At 53.3% G+C, this 12704-nt stretch overlaps 5 protein-coding genes across 5 annotated transcripts; 2 read left to right on the top strand and 3 right to left on the bottom strand.

Annotated features, from left to right (window-relative positions):
* Positions 1-325: 325 nt before the first annotated feature.
* Positions 326-2707, top strand: UMAG_02668 (uncharacterized protein; the record flags this gene model as incomplete). Its single annotated transcript, XM_011390751.1, has 1 exon — positions 326-2707. The coding sequence occupies one exon, from the start codon at positions 326-328 to the stop codon at positions 2705-2707; it is 2382 nt and encodes a 793-aa protein (XP_011389053.1).
* Positions 2708-3701: 994 nt separating this feature from the next.
* UMAG_02667 (putative succinyl-CoA:3-ketoacid-coenzyme A transferase) lies at positions 3702-5285 on the top strand (the record flags this gene model as incomplete). The annotated part of the gene is made up of 1 exon (XM_011390750.1): positions 3702-5285. The coding sequence occupies one exon, from the start codon at positions 3702-3704 to the stop codon at positions 5283-5285; it is 1584 nt and encodes a 527-aa protein (XP_011389052.1).
* A 297-nt stretch (positions 5286-5582) lies between these two features.
* UMAG_02666 (uncharacterized protein) lies at positions 5583-5945 on the bottom strand (the record flags this gene model as incomplete). Its single annotated transcript, XM_011390749.1, has 1 exon — positions 5583-5945. The coding sequence occupies one exon, from the start codon at positions 5943-5945 to the stop codon at positions 5583-5585; it is 363 nt and encodes a 120-aa protein (XP_011389051.1).
* A 270-nt stretch (positions 5946-6215) lies between these two features.
* Positions 6216-6740, bottom strand: UMAG_02665 (putative translation initiation factor eIF1; the record flags this gene model as incomplete). Its single annotated transcript, XM_011390748.1, has 2 exons — positions 6216-6400; positions 6566-6740. 2 exons carry the CDS (start codon positions 6738-6740, stop codon positions 6216-6218), a joined length of 360 nt encoding a protein of 119 aa, XP_011389050.1.
* A 1185-nt stretch (positions 6741-7925) lies between these two features.
* On the bottom strand, positions 7926-10703 carry UMAG_02664 (uncharacterized protein; the record flags this gene model as incomplete). Its single annotated transcript, XM_011390747.1, has 1 exon — positions 7926-10703. One exon carries the CDS (start codon positions 10701-10703, stop codon positions 7926-7928), a length of 2778 nt encoding a protein of 925 aa, XP_011389049.1.
* Between the last annotated feature and the right edge of the window lie 2001 nt (positions 10704-12704).

Genomic DNA, 12704 nt, shown 5'->3' with positions numbered 1-12704 from the left:
CAACACACTTGCTTCTCTGATATCCAACGCGGAGCTTCAACGTTGTTGCTCCCTCACGCTCTTCTCCGCTCTCTCTTTCCTTCGATCACTTTGCATTCGTCTTGTCATCCTTTTTTCCCCTTCTGCGCTGTCTTCATCTCGGATTTCCGCATCATCTGTTCATTTGCGAGACCTTAATACAGTGCAACACGAAGATATGCGATAGACTTGGATCTCGTCACTGCTCACCACGGGCGTTCGCCGAGTCAAACCGCAACACTGTCAACATATTTGCGCTGGATTCTAGACATTCGAAGAGGCTGCACAGCCCGTTCCTGTCTTCGTCATGTTCGCGCCCATGTCCAAAGGAGGGTCTGACGATGCTTGGCAGGCACAGGACGAGGCAGGATCGCTCAAGCCCGGTCGCTTTCGCGCCTATCTCGCCGATCAGCTCGCTCCACCGGATTCTGCCAGCACTTCGCCTGCATCACGGCCCATCCCTTTCCCCAGGGGTGAAGGACCTTCAAGCTCGTCGAGCCGACGTAAAAACAAGGCTTCTGCAGACAAGGGCAAAGCGAGGGACATGGATAGAGGCTTCATGGCAAGCTTCAACCAGCCGGAAGCTGCCGCATCCACCAGCCTCGGCAAACGACTTGCAACAGGCTTTGGCTTCCGACCAAGCGCCGCCAAGCCCAACAAGTCGATCGGTACATCTCGCATCTTGCGCGCAGATGGCACGCCCGCCCCGGCGTTTCCCGCACGATCTATCGACTCGTTCTACCCCGCTTCCCCCCATGAAGCCAATCTTCCTTCTAGGGGCATTTTTGTCAAACGAGCACAGTCATCTGCAACGGCACTGGGCCCCTCCCCTTTCCAATCGCCTCCGCCTCGCAGACGAAGGGTCACCAGCATACGCGATCGAAACTGGGAGAGGGAACGCGAAAGGGAGAGACTCCGTCCCAATCGTAGCTGGCTCAACAATCTCATCCGACCGCCACGAGAGATAGTCGAGGGCTGGCTCGATAGCTGGTGGAAACGTTGGTTTGCGCTCGCTGGTCTACCGAGTCTGGTGGTGTGGATCTGGTGTGCAGCACCTTTTCCCAAGACCGACCCTTACGATCCAAACCTTCCATGGTGCAATCCCGGTGAAGATGGCAGGTCGGGCGACCCCAATAATCCACCTTGGTGCTATCCGGCCAACATGACTTCCTCGACCATCCAAGCAGCAGCCGCGACCTTGACATCCCCGGGGACATCAACCATGAATCTTCCGACGGTGTCTGGCTTCGTCTGGTTCATGACTAATATGCTTCTTTCCAACTTTGCCTTCACATCAACCTCGTCTTCTGGCTCCCAGCATCCGATTGGCGATGGCGACCGTCTCACCGTTGACGCCAATTTTTGGTTTTTCCTCATCTTTTACTATGGAATCTACGTCGGTGTTGCGCTCATCTACATTACACAGCTGTTTGGCTTGTACAGACTCAACTGGTGGCCAGCTGCGCTCGGCGCGAAAACATCCTACACCTTTTTCTGGATAGGCAGTCTCGTCGCCGGTTACATCCTACACGAGCTCGATCCGCTCGGCACCGAAACTCGGCACCGTCCGAATGCTGGCGGCTCGGACGTTGAACGAGAGGATGGAGTGTCGCAGTTTGCTACGCTGCTAACGTTTCCGAGTGCTGTCAAGCTGCAACAGTGGTCAAATGTGGTGACGGCCAACGTGCTGGATAGCAAACCTTCGATCGACGACGCCGACATCCAGTGGCAGCGCAAGACGCTCTGGGTCGGACTTGCATTTGCGACCATGGCCATGCCGGCGCTCGTCTGCTTTGTCGGTCTGCGACGAAGCGGTCGACAAATGTATCGGCACAGCCTGACGGACCACCAAAAGACATTCTTGGAGCGGCAGCTGAATCGGCGGATCCCTTCTTCCTACATTCGCTTTCTCTGGTTTATGTCGACCATCGGTCTGTCGCTGTTCGCGCTCATAGCAGGTCAGGGCTATGCTTCAGTCTATCTGTCAACGCTACCGCACACTGGCCTGGACGGCGTTGCCTACGTCTCATTCTGGACGCTAACCGTCAACGGATTGGCGCTGGTCTCGCACTGGATCCTGGAGTCCAAAGTGCGTAGCAGAGCGTTGGTCTTCGCTTTCAAGTACTACTACTTTTTGGTCTACTTTATCTTTTACCGCAACCTCTTTGCTCGACTCCGCTCGTTCGACCAGTTCGCTCTCGTTCAGCTGCTCTCGTCGTTCTGGGTGTGCATCTGGTATCCACTGTCCATGTCGCGACTCTGTCACCGTATCGTACAGTACTTCAACCCATCGCCACGCTCGTGGGAGGAATACGTCGAGTCGGTCGGTCTCGCATTCTACCTTCGCAACCTTGCGCAAAACACGACGATGCTCGCTTTCCTCGGCTGGGTCAGCATCCTCCACTTTGGCAGCAACCAATCGCTCTATCCTTTTTTCGCGTACGACAATAAACACGATCCTTACAACTACCAGCTAACCATGCTGGGCTCAGTGGCCATTTGGGGTTCCGAGCTACTGTCGTCGTTTGTGGCCAGGCAGATCTGTTATTGGGCGTTCAAGGTGGATGTGACAAATCTGGGTTTGGACGAGATGAGGGAGTTTCCGGAGCTGCTGACCACCATCGGATGGGGGTCGGTGCATACTTTGATGGACATGCTTATGTTTTTAATCAAGCTCAACTTTCGTTAGACTTTCGTTAGCAGATCCAACCGACCGAGACGCTGATACACCTTTCACTTGCACATGTAGATTGATAGATTCATATACCCAATTTTCGCTCATTCGTGCTGCTACGATCATATTCGTGGTTAGGCCAGAATCACCAATCGCGGATCGCTGACAGAGGCGCGTCCAAGGACGAACCACCCGCGTGAAGCGTTCCAGCGCCGGGGCACGGGTGAATTTCAGGTCGGGCCCTGAAATACCAAATTCACCCAGATACGAGGCGCGAGTGAGCACGCAGTGGAAACACTTTGTTCCGAGCGTTGCAAATTCACATTCACGATTGATTCACGATTCGGCTACTTTCGGCCGTTGAGCATGGTCGAGCGGTAAAATGAAAAGCGAAAAACAAATCATCAAAAATTCACACCTTGGCTTTCTGACATGCTCACAAGCTCGTACTAAAAGACTTGAGCAAGAGAGTAAGCCTTGGTTGAATTCCGAGGAGGATACCAGGCCGCATCTTGAGTACTTGACAAGTCGAGATAGGAAGCGATGCCTTGTCGATCGGTCACAAATGTTCACGGAACCACGAGGATCGGGTTGAGCTGAGCCAGAGGAGTAGTACGAAGTAACAGCCAAAAAATGGTGAATGGTGGGCGAGTCAGTACCATACGGGCGGGGCAAATCTTGCTTCCGCTCGCCGGACGGAATACGCGGACAACGACCTGCGATGCGGCGTAAATTGTTTACAGCTGCTGGAAGCAAGTCGAGCCAATTGCCTGTGCGAATAACCGAACGGTGTTCTCACCCTTGGGGTCACCCCCCACATTGGCAAAAGGTAAACCACCTTGGCCGAGGCTGATTTTCAGTCCGTCTCCGACCGAACGCAAGGAGGAAAGAGGGGAAAGGATGAATGAGAAGCTGTCTGCATAGATATAATCAAATCGTTTGCTTTGCAGCTTTCCTTTCTCAACCATCTCGCATCGACGCCCGTGTTTGTCGCAACGAAGACAGCAAAATGTTGACCTCGACCCTTCGCGCAAGGTCATCGGCCTTGCCACGCTCAGCTTTTGTAGCCAGCACGTTACCGAAGCGAACGTTTGCCTCTACCAGCTCTCGACTGATCCAAGCGTCGAAAGTGTTTCCGTCTGCCGACGAGGCGGTCAAGGATATCCAACCCGGTTCTACGCTGCTCTCTGCCGGATTCGGACTATGTGGTACTCCCGAAACGCTCATCGGCGCCATCTCGCGTCACCCGCACATCAACGATCTCACCGTCGTCTCGAACAATGCCGGCACGGGCGAACTAGGTCTTGGAAAATTGCTCAAGTCCAAACAGATCAAAAAGATGATCTCATCTTTCATCGGTGGTAACAAGTACTTTGAATCCCAGTACCTCACCGGCCAGGTGTCGTTGCAACTCACACCACAAGGAACACTGGTGGAGAAGTGCAGGGCTGGCGCTTTCGGTATCCCTGCATTCTACACTCCTACCGGCTACGGCACAGCGGTTCAGACGGGCGATCTAGTGGTACGATACGAGAAGCGCGAAGAAGGATCCAACGAACCTCTCAAGGCAGCCGAGATGGCCAAGCCGAAAGAGCAACGTTGCTTCAACGGTCGTAACTACATTTTGGAAGAAGCTATCTACGGCGATGTTGCTATCATTCACGCTTGGAAGGTCGACGAAGCTGGCAACGCCGTTTTCCGATACGCTGCCAACAACTTCAGCGCTCCGTTTGGTAAAAATGCCAAGATCACGATCGTGGAAGCCGAGGAAATTGTTCCCGTCGGAACGTTGAATGCGAACGAGATCCATTTGCCAGCCATCTTTGTCGATCGTATCGTCAAGTCGCAGCACGAAAAGAAGATCGAGGTCAAGACGGTTTCTGATGCACCCAAAGCTTCGAGTGGAGGAGCCGACGCGGCTAAGCAGGAGGCCAAGGAACGACGCATTCGAATCGCCAAACGCGCTGCTAAGGAGGTTCAGGACGGCGATTACATTAACTTGGGTGTTGGAATGCCGAGTCTGGTTCCCAACTACCTGCCAGACGGAGTGAATGTGGTGTTGCACTCGGAAAACGGAATTCTTGGTATGGGGCCTTATCCCAAGACCTCGCAGATCGACGCTGACATCGTCAATGCGGGCAAAGAGACGGTTACGTTGCTGCCCGGTGCATCGACATTTGACTCTTCCGAGAGTTTCGGAATGATCCGCGGTGGACACATCAACGTGACCATGCTCGGTGCGCTCCAGGTGGGAGCCAACGGTGATCTGGCCAACTACATGATCCCTGGTAAAAAAGTCTCGGGTGTCGGTGGCGCCATGGACCTCGTCTCGAACCCGAGCAACACCAAAGTGGTTGTCGTCACCGACCACACCGACAAGAACGGCAGAAGCAAGATCGTCGCTGACTGCAAACTTCCACTCACAGGCTCCAGGTGTGTTTCGCGCATCGTCACCGACCTCTGCGTCTTCGACGTCGACAGAGTCGGAGACGCCGGCTTGACCCTCATCGACCTCCAGCAAGGCGTAACAGTCCAGCAGGTCAGAGACAAGACCGATGCCCCCTTCAAACTGGGCCCCGCAATTAAACAGTAGATTTCCCGCTATCTTCAGCCCTCCTCTTTTCCGTGTCCGTCAGCCCTGTACTGTACATAGTTACTCAAAACGCATGCCCCCTTAGTCAAAACAGTCACGAAGTGATTTGTTTTCCTACATACCATACTCTGTGACTTGAGCTAGCCTGACCATCTTCGCTGACTCATTCCTACCCATATGGTGCAAATTTCGGCTGAAGCCACCAAATCGTAACACGCACTCTCGCTCTTGCTCAAGCCACCTAACACGCGCAAACAACAAAACAAGTCTGGGGGAAACAAGACCGTTTGCATTGCTTCAAATCATCACAGCTGGGCACCATTCCGGAGGGGTGGGTCGTGACACCTCTGGTGGACGCACCATCTCTGATGCCATCGGTCGAAGGAAAAAGGGAACAAAACGATGTGATACCGATGATAGGCTGATACGGGTACCACGCAGGTGAGCAGGATCGCTGCTCGAGTCGACGCAGACTCCAACTGAGCCGGCATAGCCGGATTCGTCGTCGTCTTGCACCGCCATCTTTTGCATAGGTGCAGAAGCTACAGCCGAAAAGGCCAGCAGGCTCGTATGCCGACAGTGGCGGATGCGTCGAGGGGATGGCGCCGTCACGACCTGAGAAAGGCGCGACGGTCCCGCTTCCGTGTGAGTGGCAAACATCGTGAAAAACAATCTTTGTCAGGCCTCTGGTGGAGCGGTGCAGCCAAGGTACGGTATGTCGCCAAAATATAGTGAGTCGGAAAAGGAAGAAAGAGACGTAGGGTTTGGGTTGAAGCCACAGGTTGAGACGAGGGGGAGGCGGGATTGAAGAGGGTGTGCAGGTGTCGAGTGATCAAGTCGTTGGAATCAAGATGCTGCTTTCAATGTGAGCATGCAAAGCAAAGCATTACGAGGCGATTTGGAACCTAAACTTGCGTGCAACGAGTCGACTTAGAAACCGTGCACCTTGACCTCGGTCTTGGAGGTGATACCCTCCTGGACGATAAAAGCAGCCACCTTCTGACGCTGGTCACCCTGGAGCTGGATAACCTGTCCGAGCTCCTCGTCGTCAACAATGGTACCGTTGCATGCGAATTCCTTCTTGAAGGCCTTCAGCAGCTTCTTCTGGTCATACTCTGCGAGGTGGCGGAAAGTATGAAATACAAACCATGTGTGCGATATCAAGATAAATGCGCAGTTGATCGATATTTTGAAATGAGTTGAAGAGGGAGCAAAGGCAAGTCGTTAATAAGCATGTCCTCTTTCGGAAAGCTTGACGGGGTTGAAAGTCACACACATACCTTTAGGAAGTCCCTGGAGAGTGGTGAGGGTCTTACGTCCGTTTCGCTGCTGGATACGGATGTGAACGTAATTCTGGGTCTGTTGCTTCTTTGTCGCCTGGGAGGTAGCGTCTTGCTTTGACTCGTCGCCGAGATCGGCGAAGGGATCGTAACTGGCGAGGTTTTGAATATTCATAAGACGGTTGCAATCGACGGTGGATCAGGAGCAGGACCTGACTGTAGAGCAAAGGCAAGAGAAAGCTTTGGGTGGTTGGATGGAAGAAGGCAACAATGGGAATGCCCGAAAGATGGAACAAAGAGACGAGGAGGAAAATGAGAGGTGGTGGTTAAAGCCCGAGATGGAGATAGACCAGGGAGACCTGAGGATATGACTCTTTCATACAGCCACAGACACGAATCACGATTTCACTCAGTCACGAGTGACTGAGCTGTGGCTAAGTCCTGAGTCTGAACTCTGACGCGCCGTGAGATGGAGAGAAATGTATGCGCTTTGTGAAGACACACCGGACTTGTGTCGTTTGAGCTGCGCTCAGCCACCCGCCGATCAGCTAAATTGGCGCTTCAGGTAGGGAAACAACGCAAACACGAATGCACGACTGCGCAAGGCGGCCAGAGAAAGGCGTCGCCCTGCCTTGCCCTTGCTCTCGCCTGTGCTGGTCCCTGAACGTTGGCAACACTTGTTAACAATCTTGAATAATACGCAGACGAATCAATCGTGAATCGATTCTGTTGGTCCACCTCGCTACTTCGGCCTAGAAACTCGCTCTATCAGCCTGCAAACCCAACGCTTTCGAGACATTTCTAATCACTCGCGTTTGATACAAACTTCGTTCCAAGCTGAAAAGCAGATTTAAAATCAGAGCTCTCCCACAATTTGAACTACGAAATCCAATCTTGTCGTACGTATCACGCTAATACAACTCTGTTACTTTCGAATCTCTTGCCTGTTGTGATTACACACTCTGACTCATGCCTAAATTACCTAGCTGTAGCACAGTAAGAGACATGTTGAAGATCGAACACCCTGGATTGTCAACATGCATTCGTGATTGATAGAGTTATACAGTACAAGGAAGAGAGAGAGAGAGAGAGAGAAAGAAAGAAAGAAAGAGGAGAGGCTGCGTTCCGTCCATAGGGTGAGGCTTGGCGTCCAAAGAAGAAGCCAAGTTCATGGTATCCGTGTATTATAACAAGCCCCCAAATCAGAAATACAGTGCTGTGCCGTGATGCTGTAACAGAGAAACGAACAGGTTGATAGGTGGTAACAGAAAGATAGAGAGAAGTAGAAAGGGGAGGAAGGACATCAAAGTGCAGACAAGGTAGGTAAAGACCAAAGATACGCCAGGATGATGAGGTCGAATCACATGTGACCGCCGCCCATATTGTTGAGACCGTTGTTCTGGAGATGAAGCTGATTCTCGCCAAAAGAGCTTCGATTGCCGAAGCCATTCGGCGACGAGTTGATCAGGTTGGGCATATTCATACCAGCCGGTATTGCGCTAGGCGGTGCCCTTGGCATGCCTTGCATCTGTCCACTATCGGCACGGTTGAATGGAAGCGGATGGCCATGCGACGTCGAAGGACCGTGAGGCATAACGTGCGAGCCCATACCGACGTTTGGGCCCACGCTGCCGCCAACACCGCCCGCTGACGGCATGATACCGCTTGGCGCCATCATGGAACCAACTGCCATATTGGGATCGCCGCCCTTGCGCTTGATCTTCTTTGCCCATCGCAGACCACAGGCGTTGCACAACGTCTTGGGTCCTAATGGACCTTTGCGCCATTCGGGTGAATCGACACGGCCGCAGTCGGTGCAGACGTGGTCACCGTCATCCTGTTTGGGCTTCTTTTTGCGTCTTGCATCGTCAGCTGCGTTGCCAATTCCATCCGCGCCTGCACCGTTGGCGTTGCTCGCGTTGCCAGCAGCATCCTCGTCAGACTCATCACCCGCCGAAACACCGAGACCGGCCAGCACCTCGTCTCGCACAGAGTTGGTGCGCATCAGCGGACTGGTAGGATGCGATCCAATCGAGTTTTGTCGCGAACCATGGCCAGGCCTCTGGCCAGGTTGTGTCGTCAAGATACGGCCATCAGGCCCGACGGCAGCAGAGCCAGACATCGGGTTGACGTGATGCGCCCAAGCACCAGCAACAGCCTCGTTTTCGATCTCTTGCTTTAGCAAGTCCGGATGGTACGCAGCTGCAAACGAGCTGCGCTCATGTTCGTTTTCTGGCCCAGTCAAGTCCATGTCAGCGATGAGGAGACGCAGCTTTTCGTTCTCGAGCTTGAGCTCAAGGAACGAATCGAGCATGCTCGTGTTCTTGCTCGGATAAGGACGCGCTGAACAAAAGAAGCATTGCAGCTGCGAGCGCGACGTGCTGGTAGCCTCGCTCGTGGGCGTCTGCAGCGTTTGCTCGCGACTGAGTGGATGCGCCACTTTCGGATCAGTAGAAAGGCTTGGGACGAGAGGCTCAAATTTGACGACACCCTTTTGCGCCTCGCTATCGGTTGGCTTGGGAGCATTGTTGCCTTTGTCGTCCATTGCTTTCTCATCGTCTTTGTCATTTGCACCATCGCTGGCGTTGGAAGCAGCCGCAGGTGGCTGCGGTGGAAAGTACGGGTGCCCCGTGGCTTCAAAGACAATATACTCGCCATTGCGGGTAAAGGCGTTAGCATGTTCGACCTCGCTAGAATGCTGGCTACTCTTGCCCTTCTCCTCGCCTGTACCGTCAGCAGACGACTCGTTATCTTCAAACGCCTTGTCACCTCTTTTGCTGGAACGTATGGCCTGGGGCTTGGTCTTGAAGCGGTAGTAGGTCAGCAGCTCGCCTTTGCTGCTGCGCATCCTGTCAATCTCGCGATCCAATGAGGCAGCATCCTGAGGATGCACAAATTCAGTGAGCTTGCGTCCTTTGAGCTCCTCGCTTTTCCAACCCGTTAAACCTTGGACGCTTGGGCTCGCAAAGAGGATGATGCCTTCAGGATCCAAGACATGGACAAAGTCGAGCAGTTCTTCGACCACGCGCCCGGTCCAACCCTTGCGTTTGGTGAAGTCGGTGGCTGCAGAAGAGCCGCTGGCGCTGACGTCGACGCCGCGCAGGATTTGACTGCCGAGACCAGGAGGGTGGCTAGCGGCATGTCCACCCAAGGCTGCCAGGGCTTGCGATTCGCCAAACGAATGGCTTTGTTGTTGGCCTAAAGGATACAGAGGCGGTGGCTGCGGATAGCCAGGACCGTTTCCGTACAAATTGTGGGAACCGGCCCCAAGTTCGATACTGCTGAACGAGCGATTCCCAAGACCGGGCGGGCCGGTCGCCTCGGATCCGCTGCGAGATCTACGATGGTGAAATGGCGGGCGCACGAAGCTATTATGTTGCCTTTCTTGGTCGAATCCAGGCATTGGTGTCGATCCCATGCTGTTAATATCGCCCATTCCGCTGCTGCTACTGCTGCTGTTGTTGTGGAAGAGCAAAGGCTTGTTGCCAGCCTGCATCTGCATAGGATTGATGGGCGCTCCTCCAAAGGTCATGCGTCTGCGCTTGCCCTGCGCTGACTCTTCGCTACCGTTGGAGCTAGGACCATCAGGTTCGTAGCCATTCATGTTGGTGCGGAAATCCATATCGGAAGGAGCTTGCATCGATATGTTGCCCATCACTTCTGTGCCAGGCTGCATAAATTCTTGCATGTTAGCAGGCAAGGCGTTCCAAGGACCATCTTGTTGCTGAGTCGGCTGTGATGGATCAGTGTTTCTTTGAGACTGGCGTCTGGACGCAGGTGCGGAGACGGATCCGTTGAATCCAAGATGACCATATGCGGCAGCCGCTGCAGCAGATGCGGAGTTGTCCACTCCACTGGGTGTGATTGACGGCATAGGACGATGGGTGGGATCGCCAACCACGGGCCGAATTTGCGGACCAGCGCCAAACCGGTGCGGCATCATCATCTGAGACGAGTGGGGGAAGTTGGGGGCGGGATCGAAGCCGGAGAAACCTTGGCTTGCCATGTTGTTGGGCACATTGCCTTGCAACATGCTTTGCATCGCCTCCTGGTTCATCGAGCCGTCGTTGTTAAAGAGGGGTGGGTTGAAGCTTTGCGGCGTTTCAGCCGCAGAGCTAGACCAACCCTGACCCTGCATGTCTCGAGTTGAAGTGCAGTGCAAGCGTGGATGTAAAACTCGCCAGGTAAAGCAATTCTTTGGTGGAATAGGGCTGACAACTCTGTCAATGTGCGATCGAATGCAATGCAGTGGAACTTATTGAAGATGGGTGGCAGCGCGGAAACAGAGCTACAGTGCAGCCGACATGAAGATTTTGACTAGATCGTCGATAAGGGAGACACTAGTTGAGCCTTTGTTAACAACGACCAAGGCGCAATATCCGTTCGAGCTGAGTGCGAGGCCTTGAGCTCAAGCAGGCGAGAAGGCGAGGAGGCTGACGGATGAGGAGTGCAGCGTTTCGGATTAGCGCTGTCGATATAAAGAGGATAGATATGCTGTTCGACCACTTGACTACGTGGAATGAGCCGTGTTTTAAAGAAGCAGCCGGAGCTTTCTTGCACCACAGAATATTTGTTCCGGCTGAGAACTGGGGTGAACGGATGTGGCTGCTAGGCGACCGAGGGTATTCGATGGGGACAGAGGCGGCTGGTTGTTGAATGTAATACGAAGTGCGGGATGTGGGTTCGGTGTGCAAGGGCAATTCGATTAAGTCTGTGCAAACAACAGCCTGAAACTTGGTGCAGAATGTACCCGTTGGTGAACGGCTGTCGATGATTATCGAGACAGAGTATCCGAATGGTTGGGGGTACAGCACTTGGTGGAGTGAGAATAGGGACAGAGAGGCTATGGTAGATACGAGGCAACAGTGAGGCCACGAGTGAAAGGTCTAGAAAGGATGCCTGCCATCTGCCGACAGAGGAGCGACGGATTGCAAGCGAAGCGCGGTGAGTAACGGCACAGACACTTTGTGCAAGGGAGTATCGGCCTGTGCAATTCACAGTAATGAATGAAAGAGCGGGCAAGTGCAGAGGCGGGGACTTTAGTAGGGAGAAGAAAAAAAATAGAAAAGGAAAAAAGGAGTGAATCAATGACAGTCGAGAGTATCAGTTACTCTCAACCAGGCCCTTGCTTGGGCCACGAAGTACGGTGATGGCTGCTATTGGGCGGCGTTGTACGTGCTACGTGCGCATACGCCCTGTGTGTGTGTGTGTGTGTGTGTGTGTTTGTGGTTGATATCTTGTTCGCCAAATGCGATTCTTGAATACGACGCGGGTGGCAAACCGGCAAATGGCAAGAGGGCATTCACGCCGCTGCCGCTACTTTTCCGTCCCATTCACGATTGTTTTCCCACAAAATCTTTACTTTCTTTCCCGTCTCTTCCACTGTCGCGATGAGCAGTGGCGAGTAGCGGATTGGTCCGCGGGTTAGGTGCCCCGAACTGCCCATCCGCATGGCATGGTTGGCTGACCGCCTTTAATGTCTGCTTCTTCGCCAAAAACCTCACAGCGACAGCGTGGCATCTGCAAAAGCTCACCTTTCGTTCGTCAGCTCGCGAACACGCACAGGCTGGAGCCCCTCCGCGGCGCCTCAATCACGGATGGGGGGAAGATGCGGCTCTGAAAGACCCGCTAAGCTACCCACATACACAAAGTGATTAGCAGCAAGACTGTGGTACAGTTTGGCGGGGGTTACAAAAACGAACGTGGACGAATAACGCGTCAGTGACAGCGCAGCGAAAGGGTTTACATCCAGGGTCCTTGACCCTTGCGTGTCAAATCTGTTCGTCGAAGCCTGATAGAACAAGCACCAAAACTAGACAAAGCGAAGCGAGAATACACGTATTCGTGATTCGGCGTTTGGATTTATAAATATATACAACTAATTCAAGAGTGACTACAATCTCAAATCTCAATCAAATTCGTTCCAAGGCGAATTCAAAAAGGCCGTAGCCGAACCCGTTTGCAATTTACAACCCTTGAATCGTGAACAATCACGAATCTTAAGAGCTCGAGGTGAGAGGCCGTGATCCATGTTCTCTTCATCATGGCGACAGATTAGCTGGCCCAGAGCACAAGCTGTACAGGCACTTGCCCTGCAACACTGCAACAAGTTCTACACGGCTTGTTTGTGCTGTTCGAT

The sequence above is a fragment of the Mycosarcoma maydis genome, chromosome 6 (assembly GCF_000328475.2).
Source record: "Mycosarcoma maydis chromosome 6, whole genome shotgun sequence".
Classification (NCBI taxonomy): Eukaryota; Fungi; Basidiomycota; class Ustilaginomycetes; order Ustilaginales; genus Mycosarcoma; species Mycosarcoma maydis.
The sequence above is the reverse complement of the archived record's forward strand: the minus strand, read 5'-3'. Positions and strand labels throughout refer to the sequence as shown.